A 25,554-nucleotide genomic window follows, 5' to 3' on the forward strand; every position below is an offset into this window, starting at 1 on the left:
CGAGGAAGCCGGCGTACAGCTTCCAGGTCATGTGGCCAGCATGACTAAGCCGCTTCTGGCGAACCAGAGCAGTGCACAGAAACGCCATTTACCTTCCCGCCGGAGCGGTACCTATTGATCTACTTGCACTTTGCCGTGCTTTCGAACTGCTAGGTTGGCAGGAGCAGGGACCGAGCAACGGGAGCTCACCCTGTCGTGGGGATTCGAACCACCGACCTTCTGATCGGCAAGTCCTAGGCTCTGTGGTTTAACCCTCAGTGCCACCCACGTCCCGAACAAATATTAAGAGGCTGCAAACTTGGGGTGGGGACCCTCCAGGGCAGAAAAACAAAAAAACCTTTTTTGTAGTGGATAAGCGAATCTGGCTGTGAACCAGAAGGGACGACTGTGGGCAGAATTCCTGCATCGCACAGGGTTGGACTAGATGACCCTTGGGGTCCCTTCCAATTCCAGGATTCTAATGTTGTATTTTAAGCTTGTTTTTAAGTTGTATTTTAATCAATTGTTTGTATATCTGGTGTTAGCCGCCCTGAGCCCGGTCTTGGCTGGGGAGGGCGGGGTATAAATAAAAATTGTTGTTGTTATTATTATTATTATTATTATTATTATTATTATTATTATTATTTGAGCAATTAAAGGGCACAGAAAAGCAGTAAAAGCACTTTTACTCCTCATCCTTTAAAAAAAACAAAACCCTAAAAACTGTGAGCGATTCGGAGTTCAACGAAGAACCAGACAATTCAGTCTCTGTGGAAATATGAAGGCCAGCAGAAAGGGTTGAGGTCCCAACGATGGAACTATATTAGGGGCTAGATGCCTGGACAGGCATAGGCAAGACTCCGTTAATCCAAATTTGGCCCAGACAATCTCGAGAAGCAAACGCTTCTAGACCAGAGACAGGGAATCTGTGGCCCTACAGATATGGCTGGACTCCAGTGCCCATCTTTGCTAACTACTGGCAATGGGGCTGATGGGAGTTGGGAGTCCATACCCGACAGTTGTCCTGGACAAAAAAGCCCAAGGCATCCTGGTTTCCCCCCGCGAGAGCACAGAGGCCTGTCTTGGGCACTGTGCTCTCCCGCAATTTTAGCACACAGAAAAAGCATGGCGTCACAAAATGCGAGACACGTGACTCCCATGGGAGTGCGGCCCCGGAAGATGGCGTCCGGCATTCATCCCCCAAAAAGTTTTTGATTTGAGTTTCCATTGAAATGAGACTGTATTTTAATATTTTAATGTTGTATTTTAAGCTTGTTTTTAAGTTGTATTTCAATCAATTTGTTTTTATATTGCGTGTTAGCCGCCCGGAGCCCGGTCTTGGCTGGGGAGGGCGGGGTATAAATAAAAATTATTATTATTATTATTATTATTATTATTATTATTATTATTATTATTTGCAGAGTCAGTTCTTTGGCCTAGACCACCCAGCCAAGGAGACTTTTAACGTGGGGAAGGCTGTTTTGCAAGGCTGGGCGGACTTGGAAACCAACCCATGGGTTGAAAAATGGAGAGCCCAACGGAACGTTCTAGAAGGAGGCGACGAGCCAAAGCAAAGGCTCTAGAAAGAGGCCGAGCCGAGTCATGGCAACCCGACGGCGGTTGCCATGGGGACCAGAGCTAGAAGCAGGGGCTGGCCTAGATCCAGGCACTGTTGCCGCGGAGACACGGATGGGGTGGTGACTGGCCTAGATACCGCCGCTGTCGCTATGGCGACCGGAAGAGGGAAGCGCGGTGGCGTTTCCATGGAGACCCACGGCAGGCCTTCTTCCCCACACCTGGGGGTTAGGACTACGATTCCCAGAAGCCCCGGCCAGCACCTCTTTTCCTCTGGCAGCACCCCAAGGAGACCCAGTGGAAAGGAAGGGTGATGGACGTCAGCCTTACCTACACGAGTAGACCACATCTACTGGGTGTCTGTGTCCCTGTCGCTCAAGATGCTGTCTCCAAATCCGCCTGAAAAGGACCCTCTGGGTGGAAAGAAAGAGACGATGCGTTACCCCAAATTTAAACTGTTTGCTATCCCTGTGCCCAACGCACTTTAAATTCTGCCGCTAGGAAAGGAACCTTCCCTTAAAACCCATGCAGCTTTTCGTTTCAGTTTTGGATTTTTCTAAAAAGAGGGCAGAAATGGTCAAACGGCGGGCAGAGTTGAGGCTCTGTTGCTTTTGGGGTCAGAAACAGGATCAGAGCTGTCAAGTTTCCCTTTTTTAAGGGAAATCCCCTCATTCCGAATAGGATTCCTCGCAAGAAAAGGGAAAAGTTGACAGCTATGAACAGGATCCCAGGCCTCGAGAGGGGATGGAATTGGCCGGGGGTCAGCAACCGAAGGCCCATGGGCCAAAAGCAGCCCCGGAGGTCATCTGACTGGCTCATGAGCTGCCCCCAAACCGAGCTGACTGCTCACGTGCTGCGCTAAACTGCGGCACGGGGACTCACTTCCGCAGTGCCGGAAATCACGGCTGCGCACGTGTCGGAAATCACACATTCACACACACAGGTGATCTGGCTCAAGGAGGGATCTCCGCGGGACCAATCCGGCCCAGGCAAGATAAACCTTGCTGACCCCTGGAATACAGCGGTACCTCGGGATGCGAACGGGATCCGATCCGGAGCTCCGTTCGCATCCTGAAGCGAGCATAACCTGTGTCTGCCTCAGCGCGGGTTGCGTTTCGCTGTTTCCGTGCATGCGCAAGACGTCATTTTGACCATCTGCGCACGCACGTGTGGCGAAACCCAGAAGTAACGCGCTCCGTTACTTCCGGGTCGCCGCAGAGCGCAACCCGAAAATACTTAACTTGAAGCACATTTATCCCGAGGTATGACTGTAGTCGCTTCCTAGCACCCTCCATAAAACACACCCACCCCTCAATCTAGCTGCGATTCTTTGATTCTATAATAATAATAATAAAATTTTATTTATAACCCGCCCTCCCCAGCCGAAGCCGTGGTCTATAAGGCGCAGGAATGAATTCAAATATTTCTCTCCCCCACCCCTTCATCAGAACTAGAAACTTGCTTTATTTAAATAAATAAAAACCGAGTGCGTGACTGACTATCCTTCCAAGCAAGAAAAAGCTTACGAAGGTCTGAAATTCTCAGTTTCCCCTCTGTCAAATATGACAGTTAGCAGTATCAACGAGGACATATCTTTTTAATGTGCCATTGCTGTTACTTCTGACCGAAGAGAGAAATAAGATCGAAAACAATACCCACTGCATTTAAAAATATTTTAAACGCTCGTATTTTTCCACAGCGTCACTCTTTTTTAAAAACAACAACAACCAACCCTTGTTTTCATCATCTTTCCCTGAATGCTTGCCCGCCATTTCAGCAGAAAAGTTGTATCCGTTCCTCATACGTACATCATGGAAAATTTGCCCCTATTCGCACAATTAAAAGGACTTTGTGATTAACACCTTCCAGCCCAAACTTACAGGTTTCAGTACATTTCGATAACTCAAAAAAAGAGTCATGTATAGATGTCTAATTAAATGGTAGATACTGGGAGCAAACAGCGAGAGAGGCTCGAAGCCTCAATTGCTCTTACGTTCCGCCTCCTGAAAAATCCAAAAGCCTTAAAATAAAATAAAGGATGTCACCAGCTTGCCGAGTTGCTATTTCTGTTCCCCTTTGAGCACAGATTTGCGGACTTTTTTTTAAAGGTTGTGTGGCTCAGAGCAGGGGGAAATTCGGTCCTCCCTTTCCCCATCTTTCTGGCTGCCTCTTCTGCGCAGCATTCACAGAGGAGGGGGCACCAGTTTTCCACTAGCTTTGGGCCACAAACGCCAGCCTGCCTCTCTAAAACGAAGTCCTGGATTCGAATCCAGCACCCTCAGAAGGCCTTGCTGCGGCTCCAGCAGGCCTGGGTTCAATTCTGCTTGTAAACACAAGATGCAAATTCCCTTTTGCTGCAGGATCTCAAGCCCTGGCTCCCTTCCCACCAGACTCCGCTTTCAGAAAACCCCAAAATCAAGGGATATCCTAGGTGCTGCCTACCCCACAGATTTCCCCTCCCGGAATCGAAGCCCCCACCATGTTTCCCCGCGAGCCGTGGGGAGAGCTGAGCCTCCGAGCTTGCGCAGCCAAAGGAACCCGATCCTCTGCCATTTCCGGAGAGCCTGTGATCTCAGCAGCGCCGACTGCCTTGTGTTAACATCCTCCTCCCTGGCTTAGCAGTAGAAGAATGCAGAAAGGCAGGCGGGCGGAGAGGGCGGAAGAGGAGAGAGAAATAAAAAGCCCTTCCTGGCTGCCAGAGAGGCCACAGCCTCCAAATGTCACTGCCTGACGGGTCCAGGCAGCGCAACCTTTGCTGCACAACAGGCCGGGGCGCGAGGATCGCTGCGATCGGCCTGCGTCAGCCTGTGTGTGTCAGGATCTGTTGTCGGGTGTTAGAGATGGGCGTAACTGAAGACGGGGACGCGATCCGCCACACCGACACCGTTGGGCCGAAAGGGGCTTCAGGTGTCTTGTGTGTCAGCTGCAAAAGGGGGGCCTGCGCGGGCGCACATTCCTCTGCAAAACGGCGGGTGTTGTGTGTCCATCAGGAGCAAGCCAGACGCTGTTTCGGTATGTGGGTCAGGCAGAGAGGTGTCACCAACTGGATTCGGCTTGCGCGGGGAGCCCTCAGCAGCGGCGGAGCAAGCGGGCTTTCTACGCCTGGTGCGCAACGGGCATGATGCGATTCCAGAACGGGCAATGTGGTCGGGAGAACGAGATGACGACGGCCAGGATGGAGTGTGTTGAGTGCAGGCAGATATCTCGGAGGGTGCGCTTCTTGGGGACTGGAGGAAAAGAGGAGGGTGACAGGGTTGCATCCTGCGTCGATTTTGCAGGAAATCTGGAATATAACGGCGCTGTGGTTTTCCCAGTAGTGATGTATGGAAGTGAGAGCTGGACCATAAAGAAGGCTGATCGCCCAAGAATGGATGCTTTTGAATTCTGGTGCTGGAAGAGACTCTGGAGAGTCCCATGGACTGCAAGAAGATCAAACCTCTCCATTCTGAAGGAAATCAGCCCTGAGTGCTCACTGGAAGGACGGATCCTGAAGCTGAGGCTCCAAGACTTTGGCCATCTCGTGACAAGAGAAGACTCCCTGGAAAAGACCCTGATGTTGGGAAAGATGGAGGGCACAAGGAGAAGGGGACGATGGAGGACGAGATGGTTGGACAGTGTTCTCAAAGCTACCAGCATGAATGTGACCAAACTGCGGGGGGCAGCGGAAGACAGGAGTGCCTGACGTGCTCTGGTCCAGATGGGTCACGAAGAGGTGGACACGACGAAACGACACAACAACAACAACAATGTGCATCATTGAAGCCACACGAAAAGGCGGCCGTCGGGGGTTTTTCTGCGCATCTTACAGCCACAGTCTGATGGGAGAGATCTTAGATCTGAGTTCATTGCAGAGCAGAGGGTAAAGGTTCAGAAAAAGTGTTAGGGCACGTGCTATGTGGTGCAGTCGGGTACAATTCTGGCGAAGCGACGAGTCAAATCGGGGTGTGTGTGAAAAAACAAGTATGCATCTGCATGCATCAGAGGGGAAATCGCAAGGGGTTCAAGTCAGCTGTAGTTAAGGTGGATGTTGATGGACAGCCGCCTGTGCGTCAGGCAGCGTCCAGCCGATGCTGTTCTGGAGCTAATAAATAACTCTGACGGATTATTTTTCCCTTTCAAGCAAAGACAAGAAAATCGCTTCCAAAGCCAAAGGAAGTAGCCGAGCGCTCGCAAATCATTAACCGAAAAACAACACCAGGCGTCGTCATAGAAACACCAAACACTTCGGCTCTTTTTCCTCGGCAGAGGAAGTCGCTTACGACCCTGACAGAGGCTTGGAGTCCTCCTGGGCAACAGCCAGCAGCTCTGAGAGGGGCAGGAGAGGTCCTGCTGCATAGCTGTAAGATCTCGAACTCAGGTCCTGGAAAAAGGGATGAAAGGCTCCTGAGGATATTGACACAACTGCTTATTTGGGGGAAATAAAAGCAAATGTCAGCGCAGGCTCATGACAACCGTGGCCAATGGATACGTCAGCGAGCAAAGGCACGGAAGAGATTCTGAGGCGCGATTGGCCAAGTCGGCCATGACGTCATGCCAGTTCCTTCGTCTCCTCCAACGCAACACGCCACCACGGCCCCCGGTTTTTTACAGAGACTAAAGAAAAACTGCCTAAGAAAACACACTCGGCGTTCTACGGATGCGTGCAGTGTTAAAAATAAAAACCGCAGCAATAGGCCTGTTTGCACATCTCCACAGGCAATCCCCACAGAGAACGCAGTGCAAAGAATGTGCTAAAAAATGAAAAAACCCCAGGGATTGCAAGATCTCTCTGCCACAAAAAGCCTTCCGAGCACCCGCAGATGACGCTGTCGCGTACTGGAATGTCTTAAGGTGCTTGCAGGACCCAAAATCTTCACCCAGCGGCAATGCGCGAGCACAGCACATGCGGATGCAGGAACATGCATTCCATCACTGGGCGTGGGAATAAAGGGAAGGAGAGTGACCCAGAAACGCTCTGAAAATCAGATGCTGGTGAAGGGCTTGGGCCTTGAAATAGCAAAGACCACACCCCCCTCAAGCAAAATCATTGCCTCCCAGTCCCTCCAGACCAGGTTAAAGGTAAAGGTAAAGGGACCCCTGACCATTAGGTCCAGTTGTGGCCGACTCTGGGGTTGCGGCGCTCATCTCGCTTTACTGGCCAAGGGAGCCGGCGTACAGCTTCCGGGTCATGTGGCCAGCAGGACTAAGCCGCTTCTGGCGGACCAGAGCAGCGCACAGAAACGCTGTTTACCTTCCTGCCAGAGTGGTACCTCTTTATCTACTTGCACTTTGACGTGCTTTCGAACTGCTAGGTTGGCAGGAGCAGGGACCGAGCAACGGGAGCTCACCCCGTCGCGGGGATTCGAACCGCCGACCTTCTGATCAGCAAGTCCTAGGCTCTGTGGTTGAACCCACAGCGCCACCCACGCCACCAGACCAGGTTACACACACACACCCCTGGCCAAATAATTTATCACTTAAAACAACCCCAGTATTTCCTTAAAGGTAAAGGGACCCCTGACCATTAGGTCCAGTTATGGCCGACTCTGGGGTTGCGGCGCTCATCTCGCTTTACTGGCCGAGGGAGCCGGCAAACAGCTTCCGGGTCATGCGGCCAGCGTGACTAAGCCGCTTCTGGCGAACCAGAGCAGCGCACGGAAACGCCGTTTACCTTCCCGCCGGAGCGGTACCTATTTATCTACCTGCACTTTGACGTGCTTTCGAACTGCTAGGTGGGCAGGAGCAGGGACCAAGCAACGGGAGCTCACCCCGTCGTGGGGATTCGAACCGCCGACCTTCTGATCAGCAAGTCCTAGGCTCTGTGGTTGAACCCACAGCACCACCCACGCCACCAGACCAGGTTACACACACCTGGCCAATATACACAACTCAAAAACGCACTGAATTGCCCCTCTGAACAACTGAATATGCACAATTAACAATTATACCTACAAGTAACAAAGCAGGTTGTTTTGTAAACAGAGGTTGTTTTTAAAGTAAAAAACGACTTGTTTCGTTCTATATTTTTGGGTGGCAGCCAATGCTACTTAGAATACGCCTGCTGAAATTAAGGGACAATGCTAACTTGGGTTTAGTAATTTATATGGGGCTACTCAGAGTAGGGCGACCCGTTGTCTTTCTCCTCTTGTTTTTTGAGAGCCACTAAAGCGGCACGACAATATTTAAAGGTAAACACACAAACAGAAGCTCCAAAGCAATGTTGTTGTTGTTTTTCATTTCATTTCTATACCCCTGTACAGTTTAACGAAACGATCTCAAAGCAGTTTGCAGCACATTAAACATCAAGAAAACCATCTGGAATAAAGCAATGCAAGCGTCAAGGAAAATATTCCAGATCTTTTCTAAGTGACGTTACCTATATTCATTTACCTATTTTATTTATAGAGCTGCCCCATAGCAGAAGGACTCTAGGAAGGCAGTGAGGTGTAGTGGTTAGAGCAGGGGTCAGCAAACTTTTCCAGCAGGGGGCTGGTCCACTGTCCCTCAGACCTTGTGGGTGGCAGGACTATATTTTGGAGAGGGGAAAAAAAGCAAATTTCTTTGCCCCACAAATAACCCAGAAATGCACTTTAAATAAAAGCACATATTCCACTCATGTAAAAACACCAGGCAGGCCTCACAAATAACCCAGAGATGCATTTTAAATAAAAGCATTGTAAAAGCATGCTGATTCCCGGACTGCCCACGGGCCAGATTTAGAAAGCGATTGGGCTGGATCCGGCCCCTGGGCCTTAGTTTGCCTTCCCGTGGGTTAGACTGCAAGGTTCCTCAACCTCGGCCATCCAGATGTTTTTGGCCTACAACTCCCATGATCCCTAGCTAGCAGGACCAGTGGTCAGGGCTGATGGGAACTCTAGTCTCAAAACATCTGGAGAGCAGAGGTTGAGGAAGCCAGGGTTAGAGTGTCGGACTGGGACCTGGGAGATGAGGGTTCAAATCCCCACTCAGTCATGAGGCCCCCCCATGGGGGACCTGGGACTCGGTCGCAGCCTCTTCGCCTACCTTTCAGTGTCGTTGAGTGGATTAATTGAGCTGGGGGGGAGCAGTAAATGAGTTCTTCTGCTCACCTGCTTAAGAAAGCCGGAGGGGCCAGCCAGAGAGGGATGTCCATCACAAACCTGGCGCCCAGAGATCTCCATGGGGCCACAATTGGACCCACACCAGTCACAGAACACGCCCAGCTGATTACAATCATCTCTCAGGGTACAGCCGCCAAAACCTGGAAGACCGCCAAAACCTGGAAGTACCAGAACAGCTTACCGTATTTCTCGCCCCATAGGACGCACCGGCCCATAGGACGCACCAAGTTTTTTTTGGAGGAAATAAAGGAAAAAAAATTTATTTCCCCCCCAGGCGCTTGTGGGGCCGGCAGCGGGGAGAAGCGCTCTTCTCCCCGCCACCTGCCTGCAGATCAGGTCCGGGGACAGCGGAAGATGTGCTGCGCCTCCCTGCTGTCCCCGGAGCTTGCGGGGCTGGCGGCCGGGAGAAGCACGCGTCTCCCCGCCGTCAGCCTCCAAACCACATCGGGAGACAGCGGGATGGCGGCGTTCCGCCTCCCCGCTGTCCCCCGACCTTGTGGGGCTGGCACTGTGGCTCTCCTGAAGCCTGCATTCACCCCATAGGACGCACACACATTTCCCCTTCATTTTTGGAGGGGAAAAAGTGTGTCCTATAGAGCGAAAAATACGGTACTTCTGGGTTTCAGCTGTCGCGCATGCGCAGAAGCACTGAATTGCAACCCAAGCGTGCACAGATGTGAGTTGCGAACGCTGTGGGTTGCGAATGTGCATTCCACATGGATCACGTTCACAACCAGAGCGTCCACTGTACTAACACTGGTTGTGGGACACTGTCTCCGAAAACGTGGTCCATAGTCAGGGATGGGCCACCGTCTCCCCAAAACCTCCGTCCTATGGGAAAGCCTGCAAGCAGATTCGCCATTCTGAACCCCAAAACCTCCCAGCTCTCTATCTACTCGAAAAACAACAACACGGATGACAGGAAGGGTGTGTGTGTGTGTGAAACCCAAAGCCTTTAAAATAATTTTTTAAGAGTAACCAGGGTGTGCGTGTGGAAGAGCGGCATATCCCCGAGGGGGGAACGATCTTTCATTTCAGGGGGCTGGACTGGATGACCCCGCTGGACCCCTAATTCCAACCCTGCAGTGACTCTGGGAATAGGTGCTCAAATTCAGAAGCACGTAGATTCAGGACCACGGAGGACGGTTCAGGAGTGCCTTATCTGCATAAAATCCTCTTAACACCCAGATTTAAAGTTGTGCTCCATGTCCTAGACATAGGCCATGGATAGGCAACCTAAGGCCCGGGGGCCAGATGTGGCCCAATCGCCTTCTCAATCCGGTCCACGGACGGTCGGGGAATCAGCGTGTTTTGACATGAGTAGAATGTGTCCTTTTATTTAAAATGCATCTCTGGGTTATTTGTGGGGCCTGCCTGGTGTTTCGACACGAGTAGAACGTGTCCTTTTATTTTAATTGCATCTCTGGCTTATTTATGGGGCTTGCCTGGTGTTTCAACACGAGTAGAACGTGTGCTTTTATTTAAAATGCATCTCTGGGTTATTTGTGGGGCCTGCCTGGTGTTTTTACACGAGTAGAATGTGTCCTTTTATTAAAAATGCATCTCTGGGTTATTTGTGGGGCATAGGAATGTATTCATTTCCTCCCCCCAAAAATATAGTCCCGCCCCCCACAAGGTCCGAGGGACGGTGGACCGGCCCCTGGCTGAAAAAGGTTGCTGACTCCTGTCCTAGGAGCCTGTCATGCAAGGTTTCGGTTTCGAGCGAAGGCCTGGAAGACACACACACACCCCGGCTGGGATGCTTTGCCTGGAAGAATGACCTTTTCGGAGAGAGAGGCAGAGCCTGTTTCTGCTAGCTAGCAAACAAGCAAGGAAGGAAGGGGGAGGCCGGCCGGCCTCACGCAGCAGCGAGGCAGCATGAAACCGACGGCCGAGGAGGAAAACAACAAGAAACCAGCCCTAACAATGGAGATCAGAAGGAGGCTGGAAGCCCTCCAGGGAAAACATAGCCCAGCCCGGCCCCGGTGTCCCCTGGAAATGCCCTCCGCCAGGGCTGGCAGCGGGACAAGATGGCTGCCAGGCGGCCACGCAAGGGCCCCTCTGTGTAAAATGGAAACCGCGGGCAAATCTATTCTCCCTACAAAATATTCACACACACACTGGTAACATTCCCTGGTTTCCTATTCTGGGCTTAAAACGGATAGTATGGCGTTAAAACGGATAGTATGTGGAAATGAGAGAGTAATGCGGCCCTCCAGTTCCTCCTATGTGGCCCACGAAACGCTCCCAGGCCACACCTCCTTTCTCCAGGCCACGCCCCTCACCAGGCCAGCTTGCTTGGCACCCATCCTTTATATCTCCCCCATCTGGCTGAGCTTCCCCAGCCACTCTGGGCGGCTTCCAATCAAGTGTTAAAAAAACACTTTGAGGTTGAATCCTGACAAGACAGAAGTACTGTTTTGGGGGGACAGGGGGTGGGCAGGTGTGGGGGACTCCCTGGTCCTGAATGGGGTAACTGTGCCCCCTGAAGAACCAGGTGCGCAGCCTGGGAGTCATTCTGGACTCGCTGTCCATGGAGGCGCAGGTCAATTCTGTGTCCAGGGCAGCTGTCTGCCAGCTCCATCTGGTACGCAGGATGAGACCCTCCCTGCCCGCAGACTGCCTCGCCGGAGTGGTGCATGCTCTAGTTTTCTCCCGCTTGGACTACTGCAATGCGCTCTACGTGGGGCTACCTTTGAAGGTGACCCGGAAACTGCAATTAATCCAGAATGCGGCAGCTAAACTGGTGACTGGGAGTGGCCACCGGGACCACATAACACCGGTCTTGAAAGACCTACATTGGCTCCCAGGACGTTTCTGAGCACAATTCCAAGTGTTGGTACTGACCTTGAAAGCCCTAAACGGCCTCGGTCCAGTATATCTGAAGGAGTGTCTCCACCCCCATCATCCAGCTCCGAGGGCCTTCTGGCGGTTCCCTCATTGCGAGAAGTGAGGTTACAGGGAACCAGGCAGAGGGCCTTCTCGGTAGTGGCGCCCACCCTGTGGAACGCCCTCCCTTCAGATCTGAAGGAAATACGCAGCTATCTTCTCTTTAAAAGACATCTGAAGGCAGCCCTGTTTAGGGAAGTTTTTAGTATTGAATGCTGTATTGTTTTTAACACTTGATTGGAAGTCGCCCAGAGTAGCTGGGGAAACTCAGCCAGATGGGCGGGGTATAAATAAATTATTATTATTATTATCCTTTCCCCGGTGTAGCGGCTAAGTGATCGACTGAGCTACGATCAGGAGGTCCTGGGTTGAAATCTCGCCTCTTCCGTGAACTCAGAGGGGGCGTTAGGCCAACCCTTCTCTCTCAGTCCTCAGTCCTCCCACCTGCAAAATGGGGGCGGGCGGGGAAGAGCGAGAATAGTGACTTACCTCACCTGCGTATCTGTCTGGTTCAGCAACATTTTCATGAGAATTATAGCACGGTTTATTATTTTTAAAGCATACTTTTTCCTGTTTTAAAAGGATTTTTTTTTTAATGTTAAAAGGTCCAAAACGCATTGAACCCGAAGGGCTGAAAAGGGGCTGCGTCATGTTTGTTTATTTTCTGTCCTGGGATAGCTCAGTCGGTTCAGCACAAGACACTTAATCTCAAGATCGTGGGTTCGAGACCCACGTTGGGCCAAACTGTCCTGCATTGCAGCGGGTTGGTCTAGATGACCCTCGGGGGTCCCTTCCAACTGTGGAAATCTACGATCCATTGCCTCTAGATCCCACCTTTCCTTCAAAGAGCTCAAGCTGGCACGGACAGCTCTTCGCAGTGACAGCCTCTCCACGATCCTGAGGCAGGCTGGCCTGAGCGCGAGGGACGGGCCCAAGGTCACCCAGCCAGCTTCACGGCCGAGCTGCCTGGCTTTCGCAAACCTTTCCTCGCCGCTTGGCCTGCGCCAGCCCTGCAGTCCTCCGGGGAGTGGGCCGCACTCGGGCCAGGAGCAGGGCTGCAGGGGCCACACGCTTCCCCCAGAAAAAAATTCTCAACAACATGCGTCTTAAAAACCGGTCCCTTCGACCGAAGGAAAGCAAGCAGCTGTTTTCTACCCTTTGCCGATAAGAAGCTAACACAAAGTGCTATTTTTGAAATGGGGTGTGTGTGTAGATTTGCACGCAATCTTCCCCCGTTGCATCGCAGACCCTTCAAAAGCTCGCAGGCAAACACAGAAGCTGGGCACTGCACCGAGGGACGGTGCCGTTTTCATGTTGTGTTTCCTCGCCGCCCGACATGCTCAGATCACGGAGAACCCCACACGGTATCTCAAGACCCCCGGGCGTTTCTCACAACGGCATTCGGGGCACCCAGAATTACACTGTGCATCGGCGGAGAGAACACTGTCGTTCATAAGCATGGGCGCACCAGAGAGCTCTGCGCACCCACAAAACAAAACAAGCCTCTTGGCTATGCGCTCGGTACGGACATGCGCTCACAGCCACGTTCTCCCATGCGCACGCAGGGCTGCTCTTACGGAATCAAGAGGGAACATGCATCCTCATACGTGTCACCTCATGCGCCCGTGCGTTTGATGGCCCCTCGCTCTGCACCTGCGCGGAGCCCCGGGTGCGAAAGAGGCGGCCAGGTCGTGAGAGGGGAAAGCGTTAAATGAGGGGTGCAGGCAGGGGCAGAGAAGAGAGTTAAGGGATTGCGGCAGGAGAGGGGAATGCGGGTGAGGACGATGCTTACAAACAGTGCGGTGCAGTGGTTAGAGCAGGCTTCCTCAGCCTCGGCTCTCCAAATGTTTTGGGACTACAATTCCCATCATCCCTGACCACTGGTCCTGCTGCCTAGGGATCATGAGAGTTGTAGGCCAAAAACATCTGGAGGGCCAAGGTTGAGGAAGGCTGGGTTATAGAGTGTCGGGCCAAGAGGCCTGGGTTCAAATCCTTCCCCCCCCCCGCCACCCACAGCCACGAAGCGACCTTGGGGCCAACCGCTGCCTCTCTCAGCCTACCCTACCTTGCAGGGGTGTTGTGAGAATAAACTGGGGAGGTGAAGGACCATGTGCTTGAGCTCCTTGGAAGGAAAAAGGTACCCCTGACCAGTAGGTCCAGTCATGGCCGACTCTGGGGTTGTGGTGCTCATCCAAGGGAGCCGGCATAGAGCTTCCAGGTCATGTGGCCAGCATGACTAAGCCGCTTCTGGCAAACCAGAGCAGTGCACGGCAACGCCGTTTACCTTCCCGCTGGAGCGGTACCTATTTATCTACTTGCACTGGCGTGCTTTCGAACTGCTAGGTTGGCAGGAGCAGGGACCGAGCAACGGGAGCTCACCCCATCGCGGGGATTCAAACCGCCGACCTTCTGATCGGCAAGTCCTAGGCTCTGTGGTTTAACCTACAGCGCCAGCCGCGTCTCTTTTGGAAGGAAAGGCAGGGTGGAAAAAAGGAATAAACAAGAGGAATAAACGTGTGAGAATGAGGGCAGGGGGGCGTGTCGAGAGGGTGTGTTCGGTGGCAGAGAGAAGATCTGAGAATTTTGTGTGTTTGTGTGTAAGCTTGCGTGCAAGATGTGGCCGTGTGTGTGTGTGTGGAAATAACGTTGCAAAGATGGCCTAAGGGATATGGGGTTATTAAAGCCAGTTCGAGAGGGGGGAAATCCCCAGCCTCAGGGTTTCGTAACGGCGCCGCTAAAAGGAATCTGGATGTGACCCTGATTTTCCTTCCCACTTTACTTCCCGCTGAAAGCTGAAATCGGTCACCAAAAATGTGAAGTATTTTCCCCAACCCCGGCTGAGGAGGGCATGACAGCATATGGAAGTGTGCCGGTCCTGTGTTTTCGGCAGAGGAGGAACAAACTACAGGCTGGCAGCCTTGCCCTAAGCCGGTTGCAAACAGCAGGGCCCTCACACAAGGCAGTGCGGTATAGTGGTTACAGATGGCAGGGTTCAATTCCCTACTCAGTCGCAAGGCCTGGTGACCTTGGGACAGTTCCCGGCTCTCGGGCTAGCCTACCTCACAGGGTTGTTGTGAGGACAAAAAGGAGGGGACGGCGTACGCCACCTTGGAGGAAAGATGGAATATAAATCAGTAACGTGACTGTAGGATGACGATGTTAGCTAGGTTTGGCGTGACACCCAGTGTGGATTTTCTGCCTCAGGCCTAGAAAAATGTCCTGTGTGGCTCGGAGGTTTCTGTTTAGGATTTGGCACGTATTTATGTGTCCATCGCAGGAGTGGGATAGATTTAAGACACTGAGAGAAATTCGATATAGGGAGAAAGGGATATTGGGAAAACAGGTCTGAGGCACGTAGAAGGGGGGTAACAGGAAACAGAAAGGGTCCGTTGGTGCGCACAAGGCTCTGACAGGCGTGTGGCGTGGTTGCCGTGAGGGACGGCAGTGGATAGTGACACGCACATCCAAGACACACGAGATGTCTTTTGGAGGTAAATAAACAGGAGATTACGAAGGAAGGAGTCCGTGCCATTAACGGGCAATGGTTTTTTCCATCGAGTGGTAGGCTCGGATGGGACCCCCCTGAGGGTCTTCGAGCCCAACCTCCTGCAATGCAGGGATCGCAGGGATCTGAGGCAAGCTCTGCCAACCTCCGGGTCTTTGAGGGCAGCGATGGGGCTGGTGGGAGCCGTCTTCCAAAACATCCGGGAGGCACCAGACTGGCAGGTTTGAGGAAGGGCACATGGGCATGTACGTGAGGCAGGGTGCTCAGCACCTCAAAAGCAGGGACCGCGGCCCACTGTGGGCGATCATAGAGAGGCAAATTCCTGAGGTGCGCTAAGCCTGCGCTGTTTGGGGCATGGGATGAGCGCCACTAGGTCAGGAAAACAACCAGAGCTTCGGCCACGTTAACCCTCAGCGTTCCCTTGCGGAAGAGAGAACCAAGGAGAAGAAGACCGGGCGAAGAGATGAAAGCTGAACAGGATCCCTTCTCCTAATGAGGTCACCCTCACAGCCTCTCCCCCCCTTCCCTTCATGTTAGGGTGGGGGGTGCTGTTATAGGCTGCCCATCTCCAAACACAGATCCTCTTCAAAACTCGCCCTTTCCCAATATTTTTGTATTTCTGCTGCCATGGAAAACATGCAAGCGGAGATCCCTTCTCTAACCCCAAATATCCAGGTCGCCCCGAACACTTCCAAAAAAGGATCCCCCGCTGAGATCCCCCGCCTCTCTGTTAACCCATGAGGAGCACAGGAGTGCGTGAGCCTCGCGCGATCCCAGGACCTAAAAGAGAATCGCCCCAAGGCGCCGGAGGCACCCGCCGCTGCTCGCCTCCGCAAGCGCGCAGCCCCGCGCGCTAGGATCCCAGATCCAGTGTATAGGATGGCTGCAGAAAAGCCGCGGAATCCTCTATGTATCTATACCAGGGTGGCGTCCAGAATTAAAATTAAGGAAGCCAGGTCATCCACCACCAGAGGCCCGACTTTTCGACCCAGGGGTCCCAAAAATATCCCGGGGTCATTTCCGGAATAGGTGTTTGGGGAGGGGGTCTCTTCAAGGTCTCCCGTCCACTCCCCCCGCCCCCCCTCCAGTGGCGTAGCGTAGGGGGATGCAGGGGGGCTGGCCGCACCGGGCGCAACATCTGGAGGTTAGGGTTAGGGGGCGCAAATCCACGGGTTTGGGGGGCGCAAATTACTTGCCTTGCCCCGGGTGCTGACAACCCACGCTACGCCACTGGCCCCCTCCAAAAGAGAGAGATCGAAACATGCAATCCGTGGCGAGGATGCTAAATGCGCAGCTTCGCCTCCTCTTTCGCTGCACCCCTCCCCTCCCCCCCAAAATAACACCCAGCCAAGCAGGCTCTCCGCACCCCCCCTTTCTAAATCCCCGGGCCGACCTCTTTCCCAGCGCCTGGAGAGTTCTAGAACCCCCGCCCTGGCAGGAGGGGAAAACTTTCCCTTTCTTGGGTGGCTGGGTGTGTGTGTGTTTTTTGGGGGGGTGTCCCTCGGTTCTTTCCCGGGACTGGCGCGGACCCCCTCCCTCCCTTTCCCAGCTCCGGAGATCCGGATGCCCAATTACGCAGCTGGCTGGAGGGCGGCGCGCCCCGGCGGCGATCTTGGGCGCGCGTCGCGGGGAGAAAAGTGGCGTCGCCGCGCGCCTCGCTTGGACACCCCCTCCCCAAACACCGCGGGGCCCCGGGAGGATCCCCGACCGATCCCAACCCCACCCCGGTTGGCGATCCCGGGGACTAGGCCGCCTTGGAAAAGGGCGCTGGGTTGGGGCCCTCTCCAAAGCGCCCGCGGGCAGCCTCGCCCTTGTTTTGCGCGCCCCGAGGGGAGCGCACGGGACCGGGGCGCCTCCGGTGGGAGGCTCCCCCATCGGGTCGGCGAGCCCCCTACCTGCGTGTCTGCTGCTGCTGCTGCAGCGGCGCGGCGAGGCAGCCCAAGATGGAGTCTTCTCGCCCCGCCATTCATGCTCGCAGCCTGCTTGGCACGGGACGCCGCTCCCCTCGCTCGCCGCCGCCGCCGCCGCTCCGCGCTCTCCTCTGGCTCCGGCGCTCCGCTCAACCCGCCGCCGCCGCCGCTGCCTCCCCCTCTGACATCATCGCAGAGGCTCAGCCGATTCGGAGCGGCGCCGCCACGGCAGCCGCGCGCAACTTCGCCCTCGGTGCGGGCCAGCCCTCCGGCCCCCGGGACGCCCGCCAGCCAGCGAGAGCGCACGTCGGGAAGCGCTTGCCTACATCCCGGGGCTGGCGAGGTTGCGGTGCGGGGTGGGAGACGAGAAGACACGCGCTTTCCAAGCACGCGTAACGCGGGTTTTCTCCTCTCTCTCCCCGCGCTGGTCCCTGCAAAGGGAGGCGCCTCTGATCATGTGCAGAGCGCCTGGAAGCGCAACGCACTCCGGGGATGGCAGCGGAATAAGAGCGCGGCGGGAGATGCTGTGAAACGGGGCTTGCTCGGAAGTAGGTAGGGTTTCTGGAAGGGGTCACCGATCATGTGCAGAGTGCCTTTTCGCGTGACCACGACGCATAAACCTCTCCCGGGGATGCCAACACAAGAAGAGGGAGAGGGGGCAAATATACTGTGAATTGGGGCTTACTCGGAAGCAAGTAGGGCTTTCTGGGAGGTGCCACTGAGCATGTACAGAGTTCCTTTCCGCCTTCACGCGTCAAGACGACACAAACTCTCGTCTGGCGTATGCGGATAAAAAGGAAAAGAAACGGGGGTGAGTGTAAAATTGGGCTTCCTCGGAAGTAAGTCGGATTTCTGGAAGGTGCCGCCCCTTCTCTAGGGCAGCCCTCTGCAAATAAGGCCCCTTGGGGTTGTATCCAAGGCCAGTTCTACTCAGATGGGCACACTGAAATTAATAGGGGCAATGGGTCTGCCCCAAGGAAAATTCAGACAGCTGCACAACCTTCAATGGAGCTTCTCCCCAGGTATAAAACTGCAGCCTCACACTGCAAATGTCTAACAAGGGAAATTCAGAGGTCAAAGTCTATTATTATTATTATTAATAATTGCATTTATATCTCCCACATTTTTTCATCCAAGAAGCTCAAGGTGTTGGAGAAGTTCCTCCCCTCCTCATTTAATAACCCCACAACAACAGTAGGTTGGACAGACTGAGAGACACTGATGTCATGACCCACAAGTGATTTGAACCCGGGTCTCCCAGGTCTTGATCCTACACCCTAACCAACTATACCACAATGATCTACCCTCAAAGCATGGATGTATTCTTATCCTTGTTTTACAGTATTCTTATCCCAGCTGTACACGAGCTGTGATTGAGCGGGCGAGACCAGGCGTGGGTCAGAAAGGCAGTTTCGGCATGTGGTGTAGAGGGAAGTGAGGGGAAGGTGGGGCTCGCCCGCTTGGGAAGGGAGCCCACCTCAGAAGGAAAACTCTGATCCTCAACATCCTCTGCCTTGCGGATATCTTCGGGAAAAGAAAAGTCTCAGAACTAAGCCCTACACAGATCTGGAGCGGAGTCCCTAAAATGGTTGGATGAGGCCTTGTACATCGACTTCCGGCAACCGCTGCAGCCAAGCTGGTGTCAAACATCTTGCTCTGCTTTGGACCACATCAGGGGGTCTTGATGTCTGGGTAGCCTCCACACACACTGCCCAGACTTGTGCCCAAGAGCTCACTTCAGTTCTGCTAACGCAGCGGTTTGGCCTCACCCCTGAAGGCACACTCCATTGTTTTCTGGAGACAGAAAGATGCCAACAACAGAGGGGAGCAAAATAATAATAATAATAATAATAATAATAATAATAATAATAATAATAATAATTTATTATTATTATTATTATTATTATTATTATTATTTATACCCCACCCTCCCCAGTAGTGGTGTATGGAAGTGAGAGCTGGACCATAAAGAAGGCTGATCGCCAAAGAATGGATGCTTTTGAATTCTGTTGCTGGAGGAGACTCTGGAGAGTACCATGGACTGCAAGAAGATCAAACCTCTCCATTCTGAAGGAAATCAGCCCTGAGTGCTCACTGGAAGGACAGATCCTGAAGCTGAGGCGCCAAGACTTTGGCCACCTCATGAGAAGAGAAGACTCCCTGGAAAAGACCCTGATGTTGGGAAAGATGAGGGCACAAGGAGAAGGGGACGACAGAGGACGAGATGGTGGGACAGTGTTCTCAAGGCTACCAGCATGAGTTTGACCAAACTGCGGGAAGCAGTGGAAGAGTCCGACACGACTAAACAACTAAACAACAACAACAGCTCCCCAGCCAAGACCAGGCTCAGGGCGGCTAACAGCAGGTATAAAAACAATTGATTAATTGACAATTTAAATTAACAATTGAAAAGGCGCTCTGCATGTTTTAAGGCACTCTAGTCCTCATTTGAATATTCCAGGCCTTAGTAGCACAGATTCCAGAGGCCTACAAATTGGAGCAAATTAACTCAGGGCTGTTAACTGCTCCGATCTCAGGTGGTTTCTTGCTAGAGAGCCTCTCCAACAGCTTCCCCCACCCTAGCGCTCTGCAGATGTTTTGGCCTACAGCACAGCCTTATATTCCAAAAACACCTGGAGGGCATTAGGTTGCAGAGCCCTGGAGGGGAGGGGAAAAACCATTCCCGCCCCCATCATCCCATATAACTTCCTTTGGGGTAGACCTGTTCATCCCTTGCAGGTGCCTAGTGTCATCCAGTCTGGGGGAAGAGGCCCTGAGGGCGTGATGTCATAGTGGCGCATGCAGGCGGGATGACATCACAATTTCTGCCAGGCAAGGGAGCCAGGCTAGGCGACTGAGGCAGCGTTGTGTTTGTACGGTGGCTGGGAAGGTAGGTGGGGGCTGGGAGAGTTGGGGAGGGCTCCTTCTATAAGCCCTGCACTTTCTTCTTCTCCATCCCCTGCTCTCTGAGTCCCAGGGGGGAAAGAGGACTTCAGAAATGGTGACTCTCTCCCCCCACCCCACCCCACTTTGTGGCACTGGATTCCCACCCTTCTAGAACCCAGGCTTAGAACCCAGACGCCCTGACGACAGATACCGCAGGAAGGGAAGTAGGATCAGATCGGTGTGGGAGAGCAAGGGGGTGGCTTATAGTCACACACCCCCACTCCTGACTCCAGGAAACATGGAGGAAGAGTTCCGATTCTTTGGTTTACCTGCCTTGAATTTAGAAATCCCCGGGTTCAGACTAGGACGGCACGTCAAGGTAGGTCTGGGGGTGAAATCCGTCTGAAATCAGGGACAACACTGAACTGGATGGACCGTTGTGGTCCAATTTGGGCAGCTTTCTACATCAGAAATTCCCTGCCCCATGCAAGATCACGGGATGCCCTTGGCTCACTGCTCCCCAAACCCACCGACCCCAGGAATATTAGGCAGGTTGGTTGAGCTCCAGAAAGGAAAGGTAGACTTCAAAGAGCATCACCTGGGTATGTGGCGAAATGGTTAGAGTGTCGGACTGTGGCTTGGGAGACCAGGGTTCGAACCATAGCTGTCAAGTGTCCCTTATTTGGCGGGACAGTCCCTTACCCCAGCGCCATGTCCCGCTGCTGTCCCTTATTGATGAGGTTTCATTTGGCTGCTGGCTGGGCTTTCTGCCTTTGGCTCAGAGGGGCTCAGAAGTTGAACATACCTGTGTGTTGGAAAATCCCTTATTTTGGCTGCCGATCCCTTATTTTCGAGGCTGCCGGTCCCTTATTTTCAAATCTGTAAGTTGACAGCTATGGTTCGAACCCTTCTTGGCTGTGAAGCTCAGTGGGTGACCGCGGGGCCTGCCTCCCGTCTCTCAGTCTAACGTACGTCACAATGTGGCACGGGGTTCGGCTAAATGACTCGTGGGGCCCCTTCCAAATCTACAATTCTATGAATCTGAAATTGCTGTTGTGATAAAGTCGGGATGAGAACGATGCACCCCTCCTTGAGATAAGGTGCTATGTAAATGGAATGAATAAAGAAAACTGTATTAAGAACAAAAACAGGTTATAAGGGGAAACTAGGAAGAGGGCAGGGACGCAGGTGGCGCTGTGGGTTAAAGCCTCAGCGCCTAGGACTTGCCGATTGAAAGGTCGGCGGTTCGAATCCCCGTGGCGGGGTGCGCTCCCGCTGCTCGGTCCCAGCGCCTGCCAACCTAGCAGTTCGAAAGCACCTCCGGGTGCAAGTAGATAAATAGGGACTGCTTACCAGCGGGAAGGTAAACGGTGTTTCCGTGTGCAGCTCTGGCTCGCCAGAGCAGCGATGTCACGCTGGCCACGTGACCCAGAAGTGTCTCCGGACAGCGCTGGCCCCTGGCCTCTTAAGTGAGATGGGCGCACAACCCCAGAGTCTGTCAAGACTGGCCCGTACGGGCAGGGGTACCTTTACCTTTACCTTTAGGAAGAGGGCAGGACGTGGGTGGTGCTGTGGGTTAAACCACAGAGCCTAGGACTTGCCGATCAGAAGGTCGGCGGTTCAAATCCCAGCGATGGGGTGAGCTCCCGTTGCTCGGTCCCTGCTCCTGCCAACCTAGCAGTTTGAAAGCATGTCAAAGTGCAAGTAGATAAATAGGTACCACTCTGGCGGGAAGGTAAACGGCGTTTCCGTGTGCTGCTCTGGTTCGCCAGAAGCGGCTTAGTCCTGCTGGCCACATGACCCGGAAGCTGTATGCTGGCTCCCTCGGCCAGTAAAGTGAGATGAGCGCCGCAAGCCCAGAGTCGGTCATGACTGGACCTAATGGTCAAGAGGTCCGTTTACCTTTAGGAAGAGGGCAGATAGACAATGGGGGGTGGTCATGGATGGAAAGCAAATGAGAAAGCTGGTCCAATGGTCCAGTCCTAGCCCAGGCAAGCATTGGGGAACTGGCTGCAGAATCTACCACCTATCCCAAAAACCCTGGCAGGGTGCACTTAAACTGTGGAACTCACTGCCACAGGAGCTTTGGTGGCCGCCCATCAGAAGAGGAATGGGCAAGTTCCTGGAGGAGCAAGGCTATTTTGGGGAGCTACTAGCAAAAGTGCCTGTGCTTTGTCTCCACAACTGAAGGCAGCCGTGCTTCTGAATGCCAGCTGCTGGAAAACGCAGGGGGGCAGAGCACTCCTGCATTCGAATCCTGATTGCGCGTTCCTCACAGCATAGCCACTGTGGGAACAGGATGCGGGACTGAATGGGTCATCGGCTTGACCCAGAAGGCCGTTCTTATACTCTTAACATTTGAAAACGGTCCTCTCAACTCTCCTTAAAGGTAAAGGGACCCCTGACCATTAGGTCCAGTCGTGGACGACTCTGGGGTTGCGGCGCTCATCTCGCTTTACTGGCCGAGGGAGCCGGCGTACAGCTTCCGGGTCATGTGGCCAGCATGACTGAGCCGCTTCTGGCGAACCAGAGCAGCGCACGGAAACGGCATTTACCTTCCCACGGGAGTGGTGCCTATTTATCTACTTGCACTTTGACGTGCTTTCGAACTGCTGGGTTGGCAGGAGCAGGGACCGAGCAACGGGAGCTCACCCAACTCTCCTTATTACTACATAAAAAATTTTAATTTCACATTCGCTTCCAGTGGCATAGCGTGGGTTGCCTGGGCCCGGGGCAAGGCAAGGATCCTCAGCACTGCCTGCCAATAGGCTGCAACCAAGGGGCAATAGCTCCGCAACCTACACAAGTGGCAGCCACAGCATCTGTGAGCATTGGGCACAGCTGGGAACAGAACGAGGGATTGTTTGGGAGCGGGTATCTATCAAAAGCTCATGCAGAGGGCGCCCTTGTATCCGACTGTCGCCCAAATCCACTCCTCGTTTTGCCCGCACAAACATTGGGAGATTTTCTGTGTGAGGGGGAGGGCATGCTATTTTTTAGGTATTATTACTATTTTCTCTTTTTCCCTTTGGAAATTTTGTGCCCCTAAGATCTTTGCACCCAGGGCAACCATCCCCACTGCTACGCCACTGCTTGGTTAACTAAGACTCCATTTCTGAGACTCACTGGCCATCTGAGCAGACAAGCAGGCAGGTTTGGATAGTCAGACTACAAGTTGGGGAATAAGTTATCACTTAAAACTGCCCCAGTCTCTCCTTAAAGGTAAAGGGACCCCTGACCATTAGGTCCAGTTGTGGCCGACTCTGGGGTTGCGGCGCTCATCTCGCTTTATTGGCCGAGGGAGCCGGCGTACAGCTTCCGGGTCATGTGGCCAGCATGACTGAGCCGCTTCTGGCGAACCAGAGCAGCGCACGGAAACGCCGTTTACCTTCCCGCCAGAGCGGTACCTATTGATCTACTTGCACTTTGACGTGCCTTCGAACTGCTAGGTTGGCAGGAGCAGGGACCGAGCAACGGGAGCTCACCCCGTCACTGCGGGGATTCGAACCGCCGACTTTCTGATCCGCAAGCCCTAGGCTCTGCAGTTTAACCCACAGCGCCACCCGCGTCCCTTACTTACTTGCAACTTATTTCCGGCTTCACAACACTCCGCCGAGGCGGGCTTGTTTAGAAACCAGGCAGGTGGATAAAAGATGGCGTTGGAGGTATGCCACTCAAGACAGATGCCTGGCCTCACTTGCAACCTTCCTTTGTTTTCCCCGCCCTCTCCTGCAGGTACCTGCTGCCTCCCAGCAATCCCTTGGCACTCCTGCCCATGGCATCTCGCCCGGGGCCCCCCGACCGAGCGGCCTGGACCGTGGCCGACCTGCTGCGGTTCTCTCCCCCGCCCTGCTCCCCGCCGCCCCCGCCACGACGCCCGCCTTGGAACCGCTACCGCCTGTCGGAAAGCATGAAGGGCCTTCTGGTGGCCCTGCTGGGGGGCGGCGTCCCGGCCGGCTTCGTGGCGCCGTTCACCCGAATGGCCAACGAGGCCTCCGGCATCCCTTCGCTGGAGATCCTCCTCTTCCGCTGCATCTTGCACCTCCTCTTTGCGTGCTACCTGCGTTGCCAGAAGGCTCCTTGCTTCGGGCCGCGGGAGGCCCGCCAGCGGACGGTCCTGCACGCCTCCATCAACGTCATCTCAATCGGCTGCGCCTACAGCTCCTTCATGGTGGTGCCCAGCGGGAACGCCGCCACCGTCCGCAAGGGCTCGTCGACCATCTGCTCCGTCCTGCTGGCGCTGTGCATCGAGAACGGCAGCTTGACGGGCTACGACTGGTTCGGGTTGGTGGGCAGCACCTTGGGCCTGATCATCATGGTGGTGCCCGACCTCCTGGACCTCGACAAGAGCACGCAGCTGTACGACACCTTCGGCTATGCCCTGGCCTGCCTCGGAGGGATGGCGCTGGCGCTCGGGCTGGTCATCTTCCGGGCCCTGGACTTCCCGGCCAAGCTGGTGACGGTGGCCTTCCTCTTCGGCGTGGTGGGAAGCCTGGTGTGCTCGCCGGCCATGTTCCTCCTCCAGCAGCCCGTCATGCCCGTGGACCCCCTGACCTGGACTTGCGTGGCGGCCATCAGCTTTCTGGCGTTGGTCTCCTTCCTGTGTGCCAGCTACGCCGTCACCAAGGCGCACCCGGCCCTGGTGTGCGCCGTGCTGCACTCCGAGGTGGTGGTGACGCTGGCCGTCCAGTACTACGTCCTGCGCGAAGCCGTCACGCCCTTTGACATCATGGGGGCGGGGGTCATTCTCGGAAGCATAGTCATCATCACGGCCCAGAACATCAGCTGCGACGCGGCCGAAGAGGACGAGGACGCCAGCGACCAACTGAAGGACAGCACATAGCCGCGGCGGGGCACGAGGCTCGAGCAGACTCCAGGAGGACGGACCGGAAGCCGGGACCTTCCAAAGGACCCGCCAGCGAGGGCTTCGCAGCTTTAAAATCCGCCTGTCCGCCCCAAACGGACAAGATGGTGGTGAGGCTTTGGAGGAGGTAGCTGTCCGATGCTTTTTGGACATCTGGGTCGAAAACGGCCCCAAAACCCAATTACCTTTTCTAAGGAAAGGCCAGCGGACTTGGCTGGGACAGCTATTGGGTCCGCCTGCTTCTCAGAAAGCGGGTTCAGGGAAATGCCTAAACCTGTGGTTTTGGTTTGATTTTTTATTGAGTTTTACGATTTTTTATCGTCACAATATCAATCACATCCAAAGGGGGGGGGACACATTTCCCATGTTTCCCCCTCCCCTTCCCCTTCCCTAAACTTCGTGGGGTTTTTTTTTACGTATTAACTTTTCCTGCTTGCTTATAACTTGCTTATAAGGTTTTTACAATAATAATTGTTCTCTTATCGTTTTAGCATCATCATCGTATTTTCCGTGTTTATTCTGTTAATTGTGTTTAGTCGAAACTTGCTACTGAGTCCATTTCTTTAGATTGTTTCTGTAGGTGTGTCGCAAAGGGTTCCCAGTCTTTCTTAAAGTCTGTTGTCCTTGTCTCGAAGCCTTTGAGTTAGCTTTGCCATTTCAGGGTATTCCATCAGTTTTTCTTGCCATTCTTCTTTCGTAGGTCTTTCTTCACTTTTCCATCTTTGGGATAGCAATATCCTAGCCGCCGTTGTTGATTACATAAAGAGCTTTTTCTGCTCTTTTGGCAGTTCTTAACCTGAAGCACCTAGTAAAAAAAGGCTTCTGGCCGTTTAGCAAAAGTTATCTTAAACATTATTTTCGTTTCAT

General features: G+C 53.7%; 2 protein-coding genes across 9 annotated transcripts in view; one reads left to right on the forward strand and one right to left on the reverse strand.

The window, feature by feature from the left end:
- Positions 1-17,085, reverse strand: part of ZBTB4 (zinc finger and BTB domain containing 4) — a 30,856-nt gene extending 13,771 nt beyond the window's left edge. The window contains exons 1-2 of one of the 3 annotated variants that reach the window (XM_081886718.1): positions 16,923-17,085; positions 1,885-1,967 (exon numbers count right to left, since the gene is read on the reverse strand). The gene's annotated coding sequence lies outside the window, so the exon portion shown is untranslated. Of the gene's footprint in view, positions 1-1,884; positions 1,968-3,996; positions 4,218-16,922 lie in introns of those variants that run through there. The other 2 variants (XM_081886720.1, XM_081886719.1) reach the window with 2 other exon arrangements.
- Positions 14,886-25,321, forward strand: SLC35G6 (solute carrier family 35 member G6). 6 transcript variants are annotated; one of them, XM_081886923.1, is made up of 2 exons: positions 14,886-15,013; positions 23,559-25,321. In XM_081886923.1, exon 2 carries the CDS (start codon positions 23,599-23,601, stop codon positions 24,664-24,666), a length of 1,068 nt encoding a protein of 355 aa, XP_081743049.1. In that variant the 5' UTR covers positions 14,886-15,013; positions 23,559-23,598; the 3' UTR covers positions 24,667-25,321. The 6 variants fall into 6 exon arrangements, with proteins under 6 accessions (XP_081743049.1, XP_081743047.1, XP_081743051.1 ...); XM_081886921.1 differs by lacking the exon at positions 14,886-15,013 and adding an exon at positions 15,405-15,524; XM_081886925.1 differs by lacking the exon at positions 14,886-15,013 and adding an exon at positions 17,135-17,190.
- The last annotated feature ends 233 nt before the right edge of the window (positions 25,322-25,554 follow it).

The sequence above is a fragment of the Podarcis melisellensis genome, assembly GCF_964234715.1.
Source record: "Podarcis melisellensis genome assembly, chromosome: 13".
Classification (NCBI taxonomy): Eukaryota; Metazoa; Chordata; class Lepidosauria; order Squamata; family Lacertidae; genus Podarcis; species Podarcis melisellensis.